Source organism: Tenrec ecaudatus, chromosome X (genome assembly GCF_050624435.1).
Source record: "Tenrec ecaudatus isolate mTenEca1 chromosome X, mTenEca1.hap1, whole genome shotgun sequence".
NCBI lineage: Eukaryota > Metazoa > Chordata > Mammalia > Afrosoricida > Tenrecidae > Tenrec > Tenrec ecaudatus.
The window spans coordinates 92899777-92922109 of NC_134548.1; the positions used below are offsets into that span (position 1 = coordinate 92899777).

General features: G+C 35.8%; 1 protein-coding gene across 2 annotated transcripts in view; it reads left to right on the forward strand.

The window, feature by feature from the left end:
* KLHL4 (kelch like family member 4) overlaps window positions 1–22333 on the forward strand; it is a 72079-nt gene that overhangs the window by 40443 nt on the left and 9303 nt on the right. For both annotated transcript variants that reach the window (XM_075539154.1, XM_075539153.1), the window contains 6 exons: window positions 689–825; window positions 6628–6824; window positions 15099–15311; window positions 18154–18340; window positions 19646–19870; window positions 20947–21109. In XM_075539154.1, coding sequence (XP_075395269.1) covers window positions 689–825; window positions 6628–6824; window positions 15099–15311; window positions 18154–18340; window positions 19646–19870; window positions 20947–21109 — 1122 coding nt within the window. The remainder of the gene's footprint in view (window positions 1–688; window positions 826–6627; window positions 6825–15098; window positions 15312–18153; window positions 18341–19645; window positions 19871–20946; window positions 21110–22333) is intronic.

The window sequence follows — 22333 nt, forward strand, 5'->3', positions numbered from 1 at the left end:
CATATGGGCTAATATCAGACTTAGGACATTGTACTGGACTGGCTTGGGATGTTTTCTTAATGTACAATTTTAACCTTCATATAAAACTCTCTCATATACGTATGTGTGTCCATGGATTTGTTTCTCTAATCCACCCAGATTAACACACAGTGTTTTATTCACGTCTTTTATTAGTTATAGTGTTAATTACTATATGAATTACAATGGGAAACATTTGGCAGGATATTTTTATCTTCCTATATTAGAATGAAGTATTGCATTGGGAAAATCTGTTGAACACGGCTTCTTTAAAGTGTTAGAGTTAGCATGTGTGATCTTATTCTATGTTCAATGTTTAGAAGATCCAAATTGGTAGAGTGTAATGAAGAAAAGACAGACAACAGTGGAAAACTCTCTAGAAGAAAGTTTACTTAATTGAACTTTCAAATTTCATGATACTTCATTAAATTGTGAACGTTTTTTTTTTAACCAAGCAACAGTATACAACAAAACAACAACAAACCACTGACAAAGAACAAAACAAAACACAACAGGAAAGAAAGCTTGTAGTTAGTTGAAGGATCGTATGTTGTGAAAGTTGTATGAAGAAAACAGACTCACTAGTATTACAAGCTTACTGAATGATTTCCATGCTTTTCAATGAGATTATTAATTCAGGTACATTCCTCTGAAACGTTTCTGTTTCCAGGTTGGTTCTCAGTGCAGTGTCTGATTATTTTGCTGCCATGTTTACTAATGACGTCCTTGAAGCCAAACAAAAAGAGATCAAGATGGAAGGAGTGGATCCACATGCATTGAATTCATTGGTGCAGTATGCTTATACAGGTAGGTTGGGCGTGCATTAACTCATTCAAACCGCATAATAATCCTAGACTGTGTAACTGATGTTGTGATTATTTTCACTTTCTAGATGAAGGATAGTCAGGTTAAATAACTTTATTAAGGTGGAAAGATGTAGAATCAGGAATTAAACCCAATAATATAAGAAAAGAAATAGATCAGTAATGTACTGTAAAATGATGTTGACCATGAGGGAAGGGAGCTATTTTAACTAAAAGTTATATGAATATGCCTCTCTGAAATGATGTGGACACATTCTTGTTTGTTTAAAAAAAAGGCAAAAGAAGTAGAAACGGGACCTTCAAGGTCTACATAAGAGACTTAGAGTACCTTCAGTATCTTTTGTATTTAATAACAAACTAAGATTTACTCAAACTATAAAAGAAACCACTTGTCTAGTCTATCAGTTTGTGGTAGTGTGGTGGTTTGCAGGTTCTTGTTACGCTATAAATCATGTCATCAGTATTTCAAATACCAGCAGAGTAACCAAGTTTCCAAACTAAGAACTATGAAGGATTAGGTTGTCCACTTCTGAGAAATTGGCAGCTGAAAATGTTAGGAATATCAGCGGAATATTATCAGATGCTGAAAACCTCTTGAGTAGCAGTAGAACACTCAGATATAATGCCATAAGATGAGCCGCTCAAGTTAGAAGGCACTTAACATATGCCTGAAGAAGAGCTGCTTTCGTGAAAGAGTATAGACCTTAATGAGCAGATAGAGTACAGCTTTCGGCAACGTCAAATGCTGATAGAGCAAGACGTACAATGAGCAGAAACTGCTGCAAACACTTATTAATAACCAGAACTTGGAATATACAAAGTATGAACCGAGTAAAATCATACGTATTCAAAGATTAAATCGAATGCATAAAATTGATATTCTAGGCATTGCTGAGTTATAACGGATTGACATTGGACATTGAGGCAGACAGTTATATAATTTACAAAGCCAGAAATGACAAATTCAAGAGGAATGTTGGCACACTTACCATTCAAAACGACAATTCAGTGTATAACTTGAACCACCATGCTATCTGTGATGGGAGAATATATATACACAGGAAATTCACTTAACACAGTTATTCAAATGTATGAACCCACCACTAAAGCTAGTGATGAAGAATTTGAAGAATTATACCAAAATTTTCCATTAAAAATGGATCAAACATACATTCAAAATTCATTTATGATGATTGGCAATTGGAACACAAAAGTTGAAAACAAGAAGGAACAGTAGTTGGAAATAGGGCCTTGGTAAGAAAAATAAAGCTAGAGATAATACGATAGAATTTTGCAAGAACAACTTCATTGAAAATACCTTCATTTCAATGACATAAATGCCAACCATACACATAGACTTCTTCAGATGTACTACACAGAAAACTCATTGACTACATCTGTGGGAAGAGACCCTGGTGAAGCTCAATAACAGTAGCCAAAAGAATCCAGGGATGACTGTGGAACAGACTATCAACAGCTCATATATGTAAGTTGGAGTTAAAGAAAAATAAAGTCCATTATAGCCTTGTGCTGGCTGATGATACTGAGCTTCTCTATTATCTCTTTCCTCAGATAGAGTTGTTTTGATTCCTGTGGTTCCCTTCCATGGAGGTCCATATGTACAGTCACCATTTATGTCTTTGGAAAATGTGTTTGCAATGAATAAGTCATTAGTCTTGCAAAATTCTATTATGCTATCTCCAGCATTGTTGCTGCCAAGAAGGCCATATTTTAAGCCACTGATCCATTTTCATGTATCCTCATCACATTCCAATAACTAGTAATTGACAGTGCATCTTAATTTCTTTTTTGGAAAATTTCAGAGTAAAAATTTGGGGGAAATAGACCTTTAGTATTTCCTCTTTTGCATTAGTGTTGGTACACAAAGTTGAGTAGTATGTGAACTAAGTTGTATTACTTACAGATGTATGAATCGTATCCTGTCACAGCCTTGAACTTTAGGAGAGATCTTGAGGTGTTCCTTTTGATGATAAATGCAATGCCATTTCTTCTCAAATTGTCGACCCCACGATGATCCAAGAAAATATGGCCGATCTCAGTCAATTTCAGCTCACTTATGCCTAGGAAATGCATTGCATTTCAATTTTTGACAACTGCAGATTTTTTTCTAGATTCATGTTTCATACATTCCCCCATTTGATTTTAGCTGTTTGTTCTCATTTTGAGTCATGTATCATTATCAAATGATGAAAACTTTACTCCATCTGCATCCTTAAGAGGGACTCTTTGGAGGATGTGGCTCTTCCTCAGTTACATTTTGAGTGCTTGTCCACCTAAATGACTCATTCCCCAATACTGTGGGACACAGTGGTGCAAAAATGGGCTCAGACATAGGAACGAATGTGAGGATGGTACAGGACTGTGTGGTGCTTCATTCTATTGTGCATGGGCTCACTATGGGTCAGAACTTGGCACCTAACAACATGTTAAACAGTGTTCTGCTGCTATTAGAAGGTTTTCAATGGCCAGGTTTTTTGGTTGGTGACTTTAAGTTGATATATAGGTTTTCTTTCTAGTCTTACCTTAACCTAGAAACTCCTCTGAAACTTGGTCACCATGTTTGACCCAGTTAGTATTTGAAATAATGCTGACACATCTTCATTCATCACAGAAACAGGCAAGTCACCATAGTTTGACAAACTGATAGATGCATGTTGATCTTAAATTCTAAATTTTCAACCTACTTCCTTATATCATAAGTCATAATAAAATTTTCCAAAATATTCCATAAAACCTTCTTTTTTAAAACATTTTATTAGGGGCTCATACAACTCTTATCACGATCCATGCACATACATACATCAATTGTATAAAGCACATCTGTACATTCTTTGTCCTAATCATTTTCTTTTTTTTTTACATTTTATTAGGGGCTCATACAACTCTTTTCACAATCCATACATATACATACATCAATTGTATAAAGCACATCTGTATATTCTTTGCCCTAATCATTTCCATAGCATTTGCTCTCCACTTAAGCCCTTTGCATCAGGTCCTCATTTTTCCCCTCCCTCCCCACTGCCCCCTCCCTCATGAGTACTTGATAATTTATAAATTGTTATTTTGTCATATCTTGCCCTATCCGGAGTATCCCTCCACCCCCCCTTCTCTGCCGTCCCTCTCCCAGGGAGGAGGTCACATGTGGATCCCTGTAATCAGTTCCCCCTTTCCAACCCACTCACCCTCCACTTTCCCAGCATCGCCCCTCACACCCCTGGTCCTGAAGGTATCGTCCACCCTGGGTTCCCTGTGCCTCCAGCTCCCATATCCACCAGTGTACAACCTCAGCCCTATCCAACCCTGCAAGGTAGAATTCAGAGCATGGTAGTTGGGGGGAGGAAGCATCCAGGAAAAACCTTCTTTTATATGTAAAAAAAATTCATGGATTTTATTCCCCCTACATAATGCATTTGAACCTATACCTTTAAATAATCTTTTTGTTCCCAATGAAGCTCTTTTTCTAATCACATGTATACCAAGATAACTCGGTCAACTGTGTAGTTGTTTTATTTCCTCTTTAATGAGGTAAAGCCACACTCGGTTACAAACAGCTTTTAAAAAAGCATTTTCTTAATTTAATATATTATAGTATGATGCTTTGTATATATCCTAAGATTTATAATTGAAGTATTCTTATTAATGACTATCCTTCTATTACTAGGCCAAATTTCAGTGTCTTAAGTAGGTGAGTCTTTAGATCTGAATCTGTGAATAGTTCATACTTCTGTGGCTCTTATGCGGTATGGGCAAGAATCTCCCTTCACAAGGACCAGGAACAACACAGACATGTCCGATGTTTTGGATTGGTTGGACTCTTTACAACAAATTTTACAGGTTGAAATAAATATAGAACATATCACAGTATGTATTTACTTTCTCTATGGTTACACAACCATCTAGGATCTTATTTAGTCATTTTACAGGTCAGGAATGTAAATAATTTTCATAAGCAATGTGAAATGTCATGTAATGTTGTGTAAATAATAAAAACAAAACTATCTTATAGAAATCACTTTCTCTAGTTAAAATAACTGCTCAAATAATACAGCTAGGAAATAGAAGAAAGGATTAGGAGGCAAAAGACATTTATAGAGGTATAAATAAAGGCATGCACATATGTAAATATATTAATATATAATGATAGAGATATATATCTTTGTATATATGCACATAGAACCGCTACTCAAGTACTCCCTCAATGCAAGAAAACTTTGTTCTAATAACCTGGCATTCTGTGATGCTTACCTTCCTGACACAATCACTGAAGATAAAATGGTTGCAGAAGCAAATATGCTGAAGAAAGCTGATGATGCCTGGCTATTAAAAGAGATATTATCTTGGGTCTTAAAGGCTTGGAGTTAAACAATCAGCCATCTAGCTTGGAAGCAATAAAGGCCACGTGGAAGAAGCACACTAGCCTGTGTGATCACGAGGTATTGATGGAATTAGGTTTCAGGCATCAGAAGACCCAAAACAAACAGCCCACATAGATGCGAATGAGGGGGCTCAGAATGGAAACCCAAAGCCCATCTGAGATGATTGGACATTCCCTCACAGAAGTATCACAAGGAAGGGACGAGTCAGCAAGGATGCAATATAGCACCAATGAGACACACAACATTCCTCTCTCGTTCTTTAATTACCCCTCCCCCACTAGCATGATGCCAGTTTTAGTTTACAAATGTGGCTAGACTGGAGCAGGTACACTGGTACATATAAGAGCTCTTGACACATGGAATCCAGGACAGATAAAATCCCTCAGGAAAAACAATGGGAGTAGCAATACCATGGGGGTAGAGAGAAGGTGGGGGGAGAAATTAGGAACTGATCACAATGATCAACATAACACATACACACACACACCACACCACACTACACCACACCACCATCACCCCTGGGTACAAACAACAGAAACCTGGGTGAAGAGAAACAGCATAGGGTGTAAGATATGAAAATAATAATAATTTATAATTTATCAAGGGATCACAAGGGGGGAGGGAGGGTAAAAGAGGAGCTGGTACCAAGAGCTCAAGTAAAAAGATAATGTTGGCAACATATGTACAAATATGATTGATAGAATTGATGTATGGATTGTTTTTAAGATCTGTAAGAACACTCAGTAAAATTATTTTTTTTTAAAGAAAAGAGTAATAATAATAATACAATTATACTGGTGTAAAGTGAACAACTTAAATGAATTCTGGTCTTTTGAAAAACATTGACAGATTTTTTTTAACTTTAAAGAGCCTGGCTCTTACATGTCATAAAAGACTATAACCAATCCTTAATTTGCAGACTTTTGAACATGCTTTCTTCCTTTAGAAGTGCCAGGAGTCAATTCCAAGTTGAAACATTTTGCAGACATATTACCAACTAATATATCTAGATGGTAAAGTAGACGTACAAGCTCAGTGCTATTCTTAAAGCTATTCTCATAAGCCAGGATGGTTAGTGCCTCTCCAATCCCAGTGTCTTTTGTGATTCGTATATGTGTTATAATGTAGAAAGTCGATCATATGCGATATGACTGCTGCTGTGCCTTAATGGTCATTGTTTATTTCCTACAGTTTTTAATAATCTAGTTGCTTTCTTAGTGTTTACAGACAGCAAATCAGTTTCAACAGGTTTACTAATAGAAGGTGTTATACTCTGTAAAATTTACTTCTCCTCGAGAAAGAAGTTGAAAAATGCAACTAGCTAGCACATTTGTATCTTATTTTAGGGAACAAATGTTCTTACTTTACTTTTTCAAACCATCTAGGTCACCTGCAATTGAAAGAGGAAACTATAGAAAATTTGCTATCTGCAGCTTGTCTCCTGCAGCTGACTCCAGTCATTGATGTCTGCAGCAATTTTCTCATAAAGCAGCTCCATCCTTCAAACTGCTTAGGCATTCGATTCTTTGGTGATGCCCAGGGATGCGCAGAGCTCCTGAAGGTGGCACATAAATATACAATGGTAAATAAATTGCCTTAAATTGCCTTATAGTAATAGAATATTAATACAATTTCTAACTTGCTGAATAGTTAATATATATAAGATTAAGTTAAGAATAAAGTATTGCCAAAAATAATAGAAACCTTTAATAAAAAATGTACTAAAAAGTAAAGATATTGTATCTCAGTACATCCTCCTTCTATGCCTGTTTGCTTCTATAGGCAGTGCTTCATCTCTCGAACCCTTCCTCGAAGGGTTCTTTATTTTACAAGGTGTCCCACAACATTTTGGTGCCCTCAAAGGACTCATATTGTACTATTTTGAAATATTTTTTGAGTTTGAGGAAAACTTTTTTAAAATGTCTGAATGGGCAAGATCTGGTCTGTAGGGTGGATGACATAAAGTTTCCCAAAATAACTTCTACGACAGGCTGTGCTACCCTTGGGGAATGAGTGCGTGCATTTTTGTTGCGTAAAAACATTCCTTGGCACAATTTTATAACTTTTTCTCATCAGTGCAGTTTCCTATTTTCTCAAAACATTCAAAATAATACCCCATAATCATCTGTGTTGTTCAAGAAAATATACCAATATTATCCATTGGGAATCTCAAAATTGAGTCACTATAACTTCTGCAATGAACTCTGTGCTCTGAATTTAATCAGCCCAGCACTTCCCCTCTGAAACTTATGTTTTGAATGGGAAGGCACGCTGTTGAGACTAGGAGAAAGAACTTGTAGCCATCCACTAATTGCAGAAACTTACTGAAACATATTTCGTTTGGAGTAAACCCACACACAGTGAACTTGTAACCTAATATTTGACAAACCTCATATTTGACAAATATTTATAGTTAATATATATGCAATAAATGTAGAGATAGCAAATATGCAATTAATAAATATATAGAGGAAAACATATTTTCTCTATATATTTATTGAATATAGTCTATAAATATACAAAGGGCCCTGGTGCTGTTGGGCAAGTATTAGACTGCTTATCGCAAAGTTGACAGTTCCAACTCATTAGCTGCTGAGTGGTAGAAAGATGAAACATTTTGCCCTGAAGGTTTTACAACCTAGGGAATCCTATATGGGGTTTCCATGAGTCAAAAATTATGGCAGTGGGTTTGTTTTGTTTTTATATAAATATAAATAAATATATTTAATGTATAGTCTATATAAAAATATATGTGTACATGAATGGGGTAAGGAATAAAAACCTACTAGGTTTCCAGTTCATACACACATGGATTTATTCCAAACAAAACATGTTGAAACATGTCATTCTGAAAGTTTCTCTCAGTAATGACTTATTCTCATTAAGGTTCCTTAAGAAATAAGGATACTGGTTTTGCTATGGGGTGGGGAATGATTTTGAGATCATGGCTTAGATAAAATTTTTAACAAAACTCAAATAGACATCTTCTCAAACATTGAAGCTTTGCAACCAGAGTTCTTATGTTTTTAAATGTCAACACTTTTATTTGCATAGAATTCATATATTATCATGAAATTCAATGGTTAAAGCATATTATAGATTAATATCTATATTAATATTATAGATTAAAGAGAGGTTAGCAAGACCTCAAAGATCATCACAACTGTGCACCTGCTTATTGTTGGAGGGTTTTAAATGCCACTTATGGGAATATTGTTGGAAAACCTTACTACATCCACCCTGTAGCCTTAATCTTGACCCTTCAGACTTCTTAAGCCTTTTCCCCAAACTCAGATAACATTTCAAAGGACTAAGACTTGAGTTGCTTCAGGATACCCAAACTGCTCTTTTGACATGGTTCAAATCAAAGAAAATAGACTTTGTGGAAAAGGCTTTCAAGAAACAAACACTCTGCCACACAGTCAGTTCTGACTCAGTGACCCTGTGTGGAATGATAGAACTGTGGGGTTCTAAAACTATAACTCTGTATGGGAATAAGCCTCATCTTTATCCCTGGAGCAGCTGGTGAATTTGAACTGCTGACTTTACCCTGAGCAACCCAATGTTTATGCCACAGGACTCTGCCACCAGGTCTCTTGGAGGTAAAGTTTTAAGAGATAGAAACTCTGCCTTTAGAAGGATGGAAAGACCTACAGGGAGGATATGTCAATAAATAATAACTTCACATTTTGATTTTTTTAAAATAACAGTTTGTATGATTTTGTAGCAATGATTTTCTACTTACCGTCACTTACACATCATGTGTTAAGTATATATGTTTATGTAAAATTATGTTCATAAACTTTTAAGGTTAAGAATATATGTGCCATGAATTTTTTATTTTAATATATGTATATATCATATATGGGGGCATGATGTTAGGATAAGATGAATAAGCAGTATCAACTTATATAACCTAATAAATGACTTGCATATGGTGTTGGATACAAATATGTTTATATTTGATTTCTCATTTGGGGCATTAAGTTGTTTAATTATATCTGAACTCTTGTATTTATACCTATAGAAAATGAAAGTTTTTGTCAAACATTAAATTATAAAGTTTATATTTCAATTTGAATTCATATTAAAATATTAATTCCATGACTTTTGAGTTGTTAAAACTTCAATTTTCAAAATTATACTAATTATGATTCCTAATAGAAGTAAAGTAGTATTCATTAAGGAACAATAAGTTAGTAATATATTGATGTTAACTGGAAGAGTTTAAGAACTACCAAAATTACTAAAGGGATTTAAATATTAATAATTATATTCAAGTAGTTAATAACAATTACAGTTCAAGCTTTAATTGACACTAATTAAAGCTCAACTTAATTTCACGGTTATTTTTGGCATAATGGTTAAAAGTTGGGATGCTAAGCATAAGGTCCGCAGTTCTAAACCACGAGTTGTTCTACAGGAGAAAGACAGGGCTTTCTACGCCATGAAAGAGTTATACTCTCAGATTCAGAGGGGCAGTTCAACCATGCCCTATGGGGTTTCTAAGCTTGATTGGTTTTAAAAGATATTGAGTAGGTATTGACTCCTAATAACTACGTGAAACAGATGGAAACACTGCGCAATCCTGTGCTCCCCTCACAATTGTCATTATGATTAAGTCCATTGTTGTAGCCACAGTGGTAATCCATCTCCTTGAAGGGCTTCCTTTTCTGCTGACCCTGTATTTGACCTAAAAAGAACTAGTCCACATATTCATTCAGTCATTTCAAGAGGTAGCATATCATCAAGAACTAATGCTACTGAAGGAAGAAGCCCTTGTTTACACTGAAGGAATTATCCAAGATCAGGAATTGATGGAATACCAATGGAAATGTTTCCATAAGCTGATAAAGTGCTGGAAGTACTCACTCCTCCGTGCCAGGAAATGTGTCAAGTTGACTAGAAGAAGTCCGTATCTGTACCCATTCCAAATAATGTGCAAATTATAGAATGTACAAATTATTTCAATGATAACACATAAAAGCAAAATGTGGTTAAAGAGCATGAAACAATGGTTATAGCAATGCATTTGCAGGGTGTTATCAGAAATTCAAGCCAGATTAAGATGTGGTTCAAAGGATCTCATTGCTGATGTCAGGTGAATCTCTTGGCAGAAAGCAGAGAATACCAGAAAGCTACGTTGTTTGTATTTTATTGACTATACACAGGCCTGTGTGGACCATAGAAAACTATGGATAACCCGAAGAAGAATTTTGGGAGGACACTCATAATGCTCACATAGAACCTCTGCATGGATTAAGAGGTGCTTTTTCCAGACAGAATGAGAGAATGGTGCATGGTTTAAAATCATGAAAACAGTGCATCAAGGTTGTATCCTCTCACCAGATTTATTCAATCTGAATGCTGGGAAAATAAACCAAGAAACTGGATTATAATGAAGAAAAATGTATTGGGATTGGAGGAGGATTTTATGAACAATCTTCAATATGCAAATAACACAACCTTGTTGACAGAAATTCATCAGCACTTTAAGCACTTGATGATGAAGATCAAGGAATGCAGCCTTCCGAATGTATTACAAATCAATGTAAAGGAAGACCAAAATTCTAACAAGTGAATCAGTAATTAACATCGTGGTAAACGGAGAAAAGATTGAATTTGTCAAGGATTTTGTCTTGCTTGGATCCACAATCAAATGCTCATTGAAGCAGCGGTTACAAGATCGAACAACACTTTGCTTGGGTAAATCTGCCACACAAGACCATTTTAAAGTATCAAAACATAAGCATGTTACTTTGAGAACAAAGGTGAACCTGATCCAAGCCATGGTATTTTTAACTGCCTCATAGGCATGTGAAACTTGGGCACTTAGGAATACTTAAGAAGAATTATGCATTTTGAATATTGGTGCTGGCAAAAAATATTAAAAGTACTATGGACTGCCAAATAAACAAATCTTTCTTAGAAGAAGTACAGTCAGCCTACTTCTTAGGAACCAAGGATGGCAAGACTTCTTCTCATATCTTTGGGCATGTTATCAGGAGAGACCAGTCCTTAGTAAAGAAAATCATTCTTGATAAAGTAGAAGGGAAGTGAGAACAAGGAAGACCCTCAACAAGATGGATTGATAGCGTGTTTGCAACAATGGCCTCAAACACAAGGATCATTGTGAGGATGGCACAGGATCGATGATTTTTCATTCTGTTTTACAGAGGGTCACTATGGGTAAGAAGTGACTGTTGGCACTAACAACAACATAGTTTACCAGACATATTTTCCTTTACCAGGAATCAATGGATTTTTTGTTTTCTGTATATTTAGTTTAAATTTTTTTTGTTTTTTTAGTTTAAATTTCATACTGAAATCTTTTCTCTTCATCAACAATAACCAAGCCTTCTGAGTTAGTTAATTTATTGTGCCAACCTGGCCGATAAACACATGTAGGGTTAATTGAAGGGCAGAGAGATAAATGGCTCGGTGAGCCTCACCGTTCTAGTTCTTGGGTCTCTTGCTTTGTGATGGTTGAACCAGGGTACAGCTGCCTTAGCCAGTTCCCTGCTTCAGCTGGCAAGGCTGACTTCCTGCGAGACATCCCGGAGGAGAAACCACATGGACCTACCCCAATATAGCCCTGGGTACTGGAACAGCCGCGTGGAGACCCCTGCCAGCGCCAAGATGTTTACATGTTCACTGATTCGGCTTTCCTCCTGCTGTCGGCATCATTGCGTGTGCTTTGTGAGATGGAGGAGGACTTTGTAGATTGGTGTCAGACATATGGGTTAATGGTTTAATGTAGGATTTGTGGGCTTGGGCAGCAAAACTTGCATAGGATAAGACCTTTTCTTTAGTCAAGTGATTGAAAGTCAGATAGTAAGGCAAACTAGACAAGGTGATACTAAACAAATCCTGTTATAAATACTAATATTTCCCTGATGTATATAGTAAAGTGCGTTTTTATATCTCTGAAGCTTAGGAAACATAACAGGCCAATATTTCTGTGAAAAAAATGCTATGTAATTATTTACAGCAAATAAAATTGTTCCACTGACTTTTTAAGATTAAAAAACTAAAAGTAAATACACACAAGTAAATAATAGAGAATCATACCTACAAATGAAAAGTAAAACCATCCTTACAGTTTGGGAGTTGAGATGCATTTAAGTATTGATTGCTTTTCTAGTGTGTTATACAGAATGTACAATTGTCAATATTTAAAATTTGAATTTTCTAGAAGTTTATTGTAAAACTTCCCTTCTGTTCCTACACATCTTAATTTCATTGTTCAATGGGGGCTCATACAACTCATCACAATCCACACATATGTCAATTGTGTCAAGCACGTTTTTACATCCGTTGCCCTCATCATTCTAAAAATATTTGCTCTCCACTTAAGCCCTTGGTATCAGTTCTTCATTTTCCCCCTCCCTCCCCCCTCCCCCTGCCTTCATGATCCCTTGATAACTTGTAAATTATTATTATTTTGTCATGTCTTACACTGTCCAACGTGTCCCTTAACCCACTTTTCTGTTGTCCGTCCTCCAGAGAGAAGGTTATATGCAGGTCCTTCTAACAGGTTCCCCCTTTCTACCCCACTTTCCATTTACCCTCCGGTATTGCCACTCTCACCATTGGCCCAGAGGGGATCATCTGTCCGGAATTCCGTATGTTTCCAGTTCCTATCTGTACCAGTGTACATCTTCTGGTTTAGCTGAATTTGTAAGGTAAAATTGGGATCATGATAGTGAAGGGGAGGGAGCATTTCAGAATTAGAGGAAAGTTGTATGTTTCATAGTTACTACAGTGCACAATGACTGGCTCGTCTCCTTCCTGCGACCCTTCTGTAAGGGGGTGTCCCGTTACTTACAGATGGACTTTGGGTCTCTACTCTGGACTCCTCCTCATTTACAATGACAGGATATTTTTGTTCTTTGATGCCTGATACCTGATCCCTTTGACAACTCGTGGTCACACAGACTGGTGTGCTTCTTCCATGTGGGATTTATGCTTCTGAGCTAGATGGCCATTTGTTTATCTTCAAGCCTTTAAGAGCCCAGGTGCTATATCTTTTGATAGCTGGGCACCATCAGCTTTCTTCACCACATTTGCTTATGCACACATTTGTCTTCAGCGAATGTGTTTGGAAGGTGTGTATCGTGGAATGCCAATTTAATAGAACAAAGTGTTCTTGCATTGAGTAAGTACTTGAGTGGAGGTCCAATGTCCATCTGCTGCCTTAATATTAAACCTATAAACATATGCATGCATTATCCCATCATCCTATATAAATATATTTACATGTGTACATGTCTGTATTTAGACCTCTATAAATGCCCTTTGCCTCCTAGTCCTTTCTTCTATTTCCTTTTCCTTTCCTTTTGTCGCACTATCATGTTCAGACTTCATTTGGGTTTCAGTAATTTCTCTCAGTTACATTGCCCTTGCTGAATCCCTGCCAGGTCTCTCACACCCTCCATGCCACTAGTTTTGGATTACTTGTTGATCCCTTGTCCCTGGGTTGCTCAGCACCACCTCCTTTCCCCCACTTCCCCCTTTCCTCTGTCTCCCCCCCCAGAACCATAGACCCGTTGTTTTCTCCTCCAGACTGTTCATCCAGCCTATCTTATCTAGATAGACCTGCAGAGATAACAATATGCACAAAAAAACAAGGCATAGCACACAAAGCGACGAAAGAGAACACAATGACAACAACAAAAGCATGTCATTCAATTATTCCATTTCTATCACTGTGTCAAATATAGATGTCATATAATCTAAAGGACCAGCAGTTACATAGTTCAAAAGTTAATTCTGCCACAGGAGCCAAGCCTGACGACTTCCTGTTAAGTAAATCTTAAACTAAGTAGTCACAGTTTCCGGACTGGTATTTTACTCTAGCAGACAAAGAAAACATTCTGATAAACAACTTGAATTACTCTTGTAGCTCAAAATGTACTTATCTTTCTTCTGGGTTATGTGAAAAAAAACTCAGCATACGAAATATATAAAAATGTAATACTTGATTTCCCCTCTTTAGTTATTTTAACGTATTCAGTCAAAATAGTCAACTTCTTGTTACAAAAAGCTTATTGAAAATTTCATGTCTAAGAAAAATATTAAAAGCTTTTAGATATGAAACTATAATCATTTAAATAGTTTAAATCAATGAAGTCTTCAATAAGTAGACTATACTCATTGAATTGATCATGTATGAGGATTAAAAATTATTAAAAAGTCCATGAAACAAAATTAGACTTTAGAAAGAAGTTTACAAATTATTTTCCTTGGGATTAGAGTAAATTAATCCCAAAGTAAAAATATTTAGAATTAATTTTAAGGAAACAATTATTTTTCTGCAGTGATGGATACTATATTCAGCACTGCAGTACTATATATAGATATTTTCAGCCAGTAAATTGATTTTTTTATTTAGACTAATATACTAGATTTCCCTGTCATTTTAGCCCCTCAGATAGGGATTCTGCAATGTAACAGACTCATTCAGAACCATCAAAATTCTAGTTTTATCTTAATAGGACCCTAATATCAGCCATTTTTAGTCATTTCCTAGCTCTTCTAAATGTAGAAACAAATTTTAATGGATTGTGTTATGATCCACATTAGCCTTCGATTGGATTTTATGAACCAAGTATCTTTCTTCATTCTTCCTTTCTGTCTGTAATTTTTTTCTTTTCTCTTCTCCCTTTCTCTCAGTTTCTTTTTATTTTTTATTCTTTCATTTGGGAATAGATAGAAATGATAGTGTGTGTGATATTACCGATTGATATTATAAATGGATATAATGGTTTCTCTACCCTTTTCTTGAAGTTTAATTTAGTAAAATGCAAGACATTTCTGAAGTGCCTAGTCTCAGTAGAAAGCCTTTCTTTTCTAGGAACACTTCATGGAGGTGATAAAGAATCAAGAATTCCTTCTGCTTCCACCGAATGAAATTTCCAAACTTCTGAGCAGTGATGATATTAATGTACCCAATGAGGAAACAATTCTCCATGCTCTAATGCATTGGGTGGGACATGATGTGGAGGCTAGGCAACAAGACCTGGCAGCGCTGCTTTCTTACATCAGGCTACCGTTACTCTCGCCTCAGGTATGAAAATTAACCCAGGTAAATTAAACCGTAGTTCTAAACTACCACTATGTGCTAATCCAAATCCTCGTCTAATTTGATTTTATTCAGAGGATTCGTGATTGAAGTCAGTTGGGTCAATCTTTAAATTAGTGGTATCGTTGGAGAGAGATGAAGTATGGATTTTTTAAACTATATATCTCTACCTTCATAATATTCATGATACTATTCATAATAGCTTTAGTTTCATTTCCTTCTTTGTACCAAATAGCATTTATTACAAACAGAAAAGGACTCTTTGTCTTCTCCTTCCCCCCTTCGAAACGAAATGTCATAATTAGTAAGCCTCCTAGAGTTGATTCTAGGAAGGAGTCAGATCCAGGATAATACCATCTTCTACAATATGAATACACAGTAAGACCATGGGTTAAAATGTCACACTGACAAATAACTTGTATCTTTCCCTTAATGTTATGTAATGTTTCCCTCACTTCGAAACAATTGGCTGATTTTTTTCTGGCAACAAATTCTTCATCACAGTCGCCTTCACTTGCTGCCTGTGCAGCTTTTAAACCATTGAAAAGGCTTCCAGCATTTTCTTGCCCTAAAGTAAGACCAAATAAGAACTGTATATACTTATTCCAACTTACCTATAAATTTGACTTAAAGACATAGTTCAGAATAGATCTCATTAATAACCCAGGGATTGTTCATACTACACATATGTATTTTATATTTATTGAACCTGGTTAAAGTCATCAAACATTATCCACATCAGGAAAAGAAGAGTCAATGTAACAGGTCAGTTTTTCCATATACATTAAAATTAATGATGTTTTCAATAGCATTTCTACTTAAAAATTAATGCTGAGAATAGTTAATTGCCTTACAGTTTCTCCTATATTTTCGTGTTTAATTAGCTCCCAAGGAGCTATATGTAACCGAAGGTCATTATTGACTTTCATCATAGGTGAAGCATATCGACAAAGTTCAAAGCAATAGTAATGCCAAAATGAAAATAGTTAACATGTAATTTTGAACCTGAAGTTCTAAACCTGGATTGATGGATAACATGCAAAAATCTTTAGAGATCTCCATGTATGTGCATTTATATGTACATTTCTGGAAGAGGATCTATGAGATTTGACAAATACTCTTAAGTCGATGATACTTATTATGTTCCTAAACTGTCAGCACCACTCTCACCCAGCAGCTTGTTGCAGATGTACTTTCTCAGGCCCTGTGAAAGGAGTACAGAGTCGCTAAGTACTGTTGTTCCAAGGGAGAAAGATGGGGTTGTCTGCTCCCGGAAACCCTCGATTGGTTCCCTGTGCATCAAGATTGACTTGATGACAGTGAGTGGGATCTCAGTACTACTGAAACAGCATTTTTGATGAAGCCAAGTAATACCTGGCTTAACAAGTTTCCAGGTGCTTCTTAAACATGCTAAGGGTTGAGATACATTGGTGTAAGCCTTTATTATGTAATATTGTGTGACTAGGCATCTGTAGCAAGGAACAAATTCAAGGGATCGGTGGTTCTTAAATTTACATTACTGTAAGTCTATCTTACATTCCTTCAGAAAAATGTTTAGTTTGAATTCTACTTACTTTTTTGGAGTAAAAGGGAGATTTCTAGGTCAAACACAACCAGTGATGTCTTGGCATTATAATAATATGACTGTGCCTTATGCTATGAATGTGCACTGTGTGATGATAATAGTGGTGGCTAATGATCTGCAGAATATATAGGTTTTTCTCAAAAAATTTTCTGCGACAAACAATATTTAATTAATAAACTACATATAGGACAGAGTTATCAGTCTGAAGAATACTCTTGAGAGAAATAAACACATTACATAGCTTAGTTCTTAAACCTATTTCCGGTAATACATGTATTCAGAAAATCCATGAAGCATCATCAGCTGAGTCAAATTACTGATCCAGGACCACCGGGAAGATAACAGAATTGGCTTTAACCAGTGCAGAGCAGAACACTTCAGCGAGGTTTTATGGAGTGAGATTAGCATCTCCATGCTATTCTTCCTCTATGTAATCTGATACATAAGGCCAATAACAAAATACAAGGAAACAGTCCAATTGACCCTTTGAAAGAGGAAGCTGATGTTTTGAAACTGGTTGTGTTAGCAACTGTACAATATCGCTCAATGGGATAGAACTATAGAATTATATGGCGTCTGTATTAGCTATCAATAAGATGGTTTTGAATAACATTAGGAAATAAAATTATATGACCTCTCCCCAAACCCTCTGAGAAAAATATCATATGTGTCTTTTATCCTATTCAGTTAAAATTTTATTTTCTGCTAAGAAATGAAAGAAAAGATTAATCATTTGTTTCGGCTGATAGGTTGGCTAGTTATTAATACATATACCTTAACCCAGTTAAAATCCATCTACATTCACAATACCCTATGCTATGATTTAATGATAGAAGATAGATTTCATGGATTATATTATTTTAGGTGGGCATGTTTGGACCACTGGAAAAAGAAAAATCCACGAAGCAGGTGGCTGCTTGCTCGATGTTACAGCATTAGATTGGGAGAGTCTTACTTCGTGCTAACAGTGCCATTCTCTTTGACTTTTCAGTGACAATTGAGTGCTTTTTGTGTTCGGCCCCGTCAGCTTATATGTGTATATATTCAAAATACAAACCATTTGTCAGTAAAATACATCTGTATAACCATTAACTATTAGGCTTTTTAGCCTTTTAAATGAGAAATGAAAGCAAAGGTCTATTAAGTAATTTAGTATATTAAATAATAAATAATCTCCAGTTTCTTCAGAGTTACAGAGATATTTCTAATGGTGGAATGGAAACTATTCATCATTCTTTGTAGTTACTGGCAGATCTTGAAAACAGCTCCATGTTTGCTGGTAATCTTGAATGTCAAAAGCTGCTGATAGAAGCTATGAAGTATCATCTATTACCTGATAGAAGAGCCCTGATGCAAAGCCCTCGGACCAGGCCTAGAAAATCAACCGTGGGGGCACTTTATGCTGTGGGAGGAATGGATACTTTGAAAGGTAACAGAAGCACATTATTTAATTTCAGTAGTGCCTTCATTCAGAAACAGAAGGTACATTAACAGCATTCTCCAAATCATGAGAATGGTATTAAAGGTATATTTAAATATGTGCCTCTAAGACTAATTTTCACAAACGTAGGACTCTGTGATTTCTTTTATCATATTATATTATAGAACTTTTCATTTTAATTTCATAAATTCTTCACAAGCAATTTTTATTATTAAGCAATTTATAAAAATTAGGTATTAATATATATGTAATGCTCAGCTTAAATTTTTATTTGATACCATCCCAAACTTTCAATAGATATACTTACATGCCCTCCAGATTTTCATCATAATTAATGCATTATACTTTCTGCACAAATCATCAATATAAACCAATATACAAAATGTTGGGAAAACTTATATTTGTTTTGCTTATTCTTAGGATTCACTTTGTACAAATTGAATTAAATTCCCTAAATTTCTCATAAGCTGTTTTACATACAATATAGGTATAAATATTTTTACATTTAATTTTCTACCTTTTTTATTGTTCAGAAGCATCCCTATAGTCCAAAAGCTTTTACTAAGGAATAGGAGTTGTTATTTTGAATGATGATAAGAAGTACTGCCTATAGAAGTGACAGTTTACTATTGTGGTTCTAACTACAGTCAGTGGTGGTATCCATGATATTTCAGTAGGTGAGCAAGAATCAGCCTGTTAGTATATGCAAAGGATGAAATACCACAGAATTCCAGATGCATAATTATATTCCTCTGAGCTGCCATCATGTGACATTTTGTGAAATAATATGAAATCCCCTTTAAAAAGGACTTTTGGCACTTAAGTTATTTGACTTTTAACCTACACACACACACACACACACACATTAACAAAACAAACTGGAAAATATAAAAGTATATAAATTACACATTAAATTATCATAGGCATTTAAACTGTAATACTATAATCATGTGTAAACATTCAGTAATAGATTGCAAGATAGTTTGCTGCTGTTGTGAAATACTTGCCTGAATGTGTTTGTACTACCAGTAGCATAGTCTATCCAAAGAAGGTTTTATGGAGATAAAAATGAAAATTAATTATTTTATTCTGACTTTTCTATTTGGACCCAGGAGTGATGAAACATTACCCTTGATCATGTCCCAGAGGTTGGAGAATTATCTAAGCTATTTTAGTAGTAAATTGAATTGACGGCTTCTGTGCTATAAGATGTGGGAACATAAATATAAGTCATACCAATTCAAAATTTTAATAGGAAACAAATTTAAAAACGACTCCATGTCACTTTAACAGGTACCACTACAATGGAGAAATATGACCTCAGGACCAACAGCTGGCTATACATTGGCACCATGAATGGCCGTAGACTTCAGTTTGGTGTTGCAGTTATTGATAATAAGCTCATTGTTGTAGGAGGAAGAGATGGTTTAAAAACATTGAATACTGTAGAGTGTTTTAACCCTGTTGGCAATATCTGGTCTGTAATGCCATCCATGTCAACACATAGACACGGCTTAGGTAAGAACTTAATTCTTTTTGCTTCTAAAAAATGCATATTTAGTATTATTTTTGTCCTTTTAAAAATTATGCCCAGCTCTTAGTTGTTAGGATTTAGTAAAATCCTTGTTAAAATGTCTCCAAATCCTCAAAAAAGCTTAAACAAATGATAAAAAGCTTTCTTCCCATTGGAACTTCGTGTTGGAACTTTCTCTATATTGCAGATGGCATATTTATTAGTCCTGTCTCTGGTCAAACAGTCTCTTAAAGAAGTTCTCTTTTAAGAGAGCATCTGTTAGAAGGATGGAGGATTACAGAACATAGAACTATGATCAAGTTGTTTTCGTCAAAGCTCAACTTAGAGAAGAGAGTACTTGATGATAATGAAGCATTGTGGTCTAATTAGATAAATCTTGTCCTTTCTCAGAAGAGTCAAGTCTACATTTTTGCAAAAGACTTTGGATTTAGGTCCCAAACAGAGCTACTCAGTAAAACTACTTTGATTAAGAGAAACTGTAAGTTAAAATTAAGTCACAGTTTCCATAAGATGTTTTAGAAGCATACACTGGGGCCTTCTAGAGAAGTTGAGAGCTTTGATTCACCTGAATATTTACAAGTACATTTTGAGAACATGTCCACAGTATGTCAGAGGAAGCCTTGCCATCCTTGCCTCTAAGTAGCACTCTGGCCTTACTTCTTCCAAGACAAATTTGTTTGTCCTTTTAGTAGTCCATGGTACTTTCAATATTCTTCTCAGTAACACAATTAAAAAAATAAAAATCTCTGCCATCGACTGAATTCAGACTCATAGTGGCCCTATTAGACAGGGTAAGATTGCTCTTGTGAGTTTCCAAGACTGAACTGTATAGAAAGCCTCATATTTCAAGGAACAGCTGGTGGTTTTGATCTGCTGACCTTTAGGATTGAAGCACAACTTGTAACCACTACACCCGCAGAGTTTTTATACACTACCAAGGCATGAACAAATAGAATTAGTAATGAAACAAATTTCCAGCAATCAATAGCTTGCAAAATTAAGCAATGTATATTCTGTAAGGAATACCTAGTTAAACTTTCAGACTCTTTTCATATTTTAGGTGTAGCCACACTTGAAGGGCCAATGTATGCCGTTGGTGGTCATGATGGGTGGAGTTATTTAAATACTGTAGAAAGATGGGATCCTGAGGGACGTCAGTGGAATTATGTGGCCAGTATGTCAACTCCTAGAAGCACAGTTGGTGTTGCTGCATTAAATAACAAGTGAGTAAACCCAAATATGCATGTTCTTTCCTCCCGGGGTATGTGGTATAGAACTTCAGTGATGTGATCCATCAATAATGAAGCATTCTGATTGGCAAGGGTATAGTGGTAATTAATAACAAAGTAACTTTCATAGAAACCTACCCTCATTAGGATAGAATATGCTTATCTAAAATAAGCATTTGATTAAAATTTTTGTAGGCCCTTTCTTCTCAAAGTGTGCTCCTGTGATTAGCAACATGTGTGTTATTACCTAAAAGTTATGTAGAAAGGTAGAATCTTAGATAACCTTACAACCTCCTGAATCTCAATCTTAATTTTAATAAGATCCTCAAGTGACGTATATGTACCCTAAGCATGAAACGGTTTTTTGTATGCAAACAAATTCCAAGTATTACCTTTAAGAAATTTTTTGTTTTACATTACAACTTATTTTTGCCTTATGAAACCTTTGGCCTGGCATTGTTTGTAATAGAGTTAATCATTCTATTCTTCAATTCTATCTTCTTTGGACATTTAAGGTTCCCAAATACAAAATCATAACTAATCCTGTCCTTTATGAATCATTGCCTTTTCCTGATCAGTTACCTATGAAATCAAGGTGATATACTGAAACCTGATAATATTAAAGGATTCTATCCCCTTACCCCATTCTGCCAAGATGTCATCTACCTTCTGACCTTGGAAACAGTCACTATCATTTACATGAGTGCTTAAGTGATGGTACTTGCAGACACCACCATGGCTCAGTGTCAGGAGACGTCTTATGTATCTGCATTGAGTATGCCTAAATACAACACCTCACCGTATGTGTTCTTGTTGGGTGTCATCAAATCCGTTCTGACCCGCAGCAAAATGAAACACTGCCTAGTGCCGCACCATTTTCACAGCTGTGCCTATTATGGAGCCCATTGTTGCAGCCATGGCTTCAATCCATCTCCTTGAGGGCCTGCCTCTTTTCCATTGCACCCCTATTTTACCAAGCATGACGTCCTTCTCCAGAGACTGGTCTCTCCTGACAACATGTGCAAGATATGGAAGATGAAGTCTTGCCATCCTTCTCTCTAAGGAATACTCTGGCCATACTTTTTCCAAGACACATTTGTTGTTCCTTTTAGCAGTCCATGGTACTGTCAGTACTGTGCTCCAGCACCACAATTCAAAATGCATCAATTTTTCTTAGGTATCCCTCAATCAGTGTCCAATGTTCAAATGCATATGAGG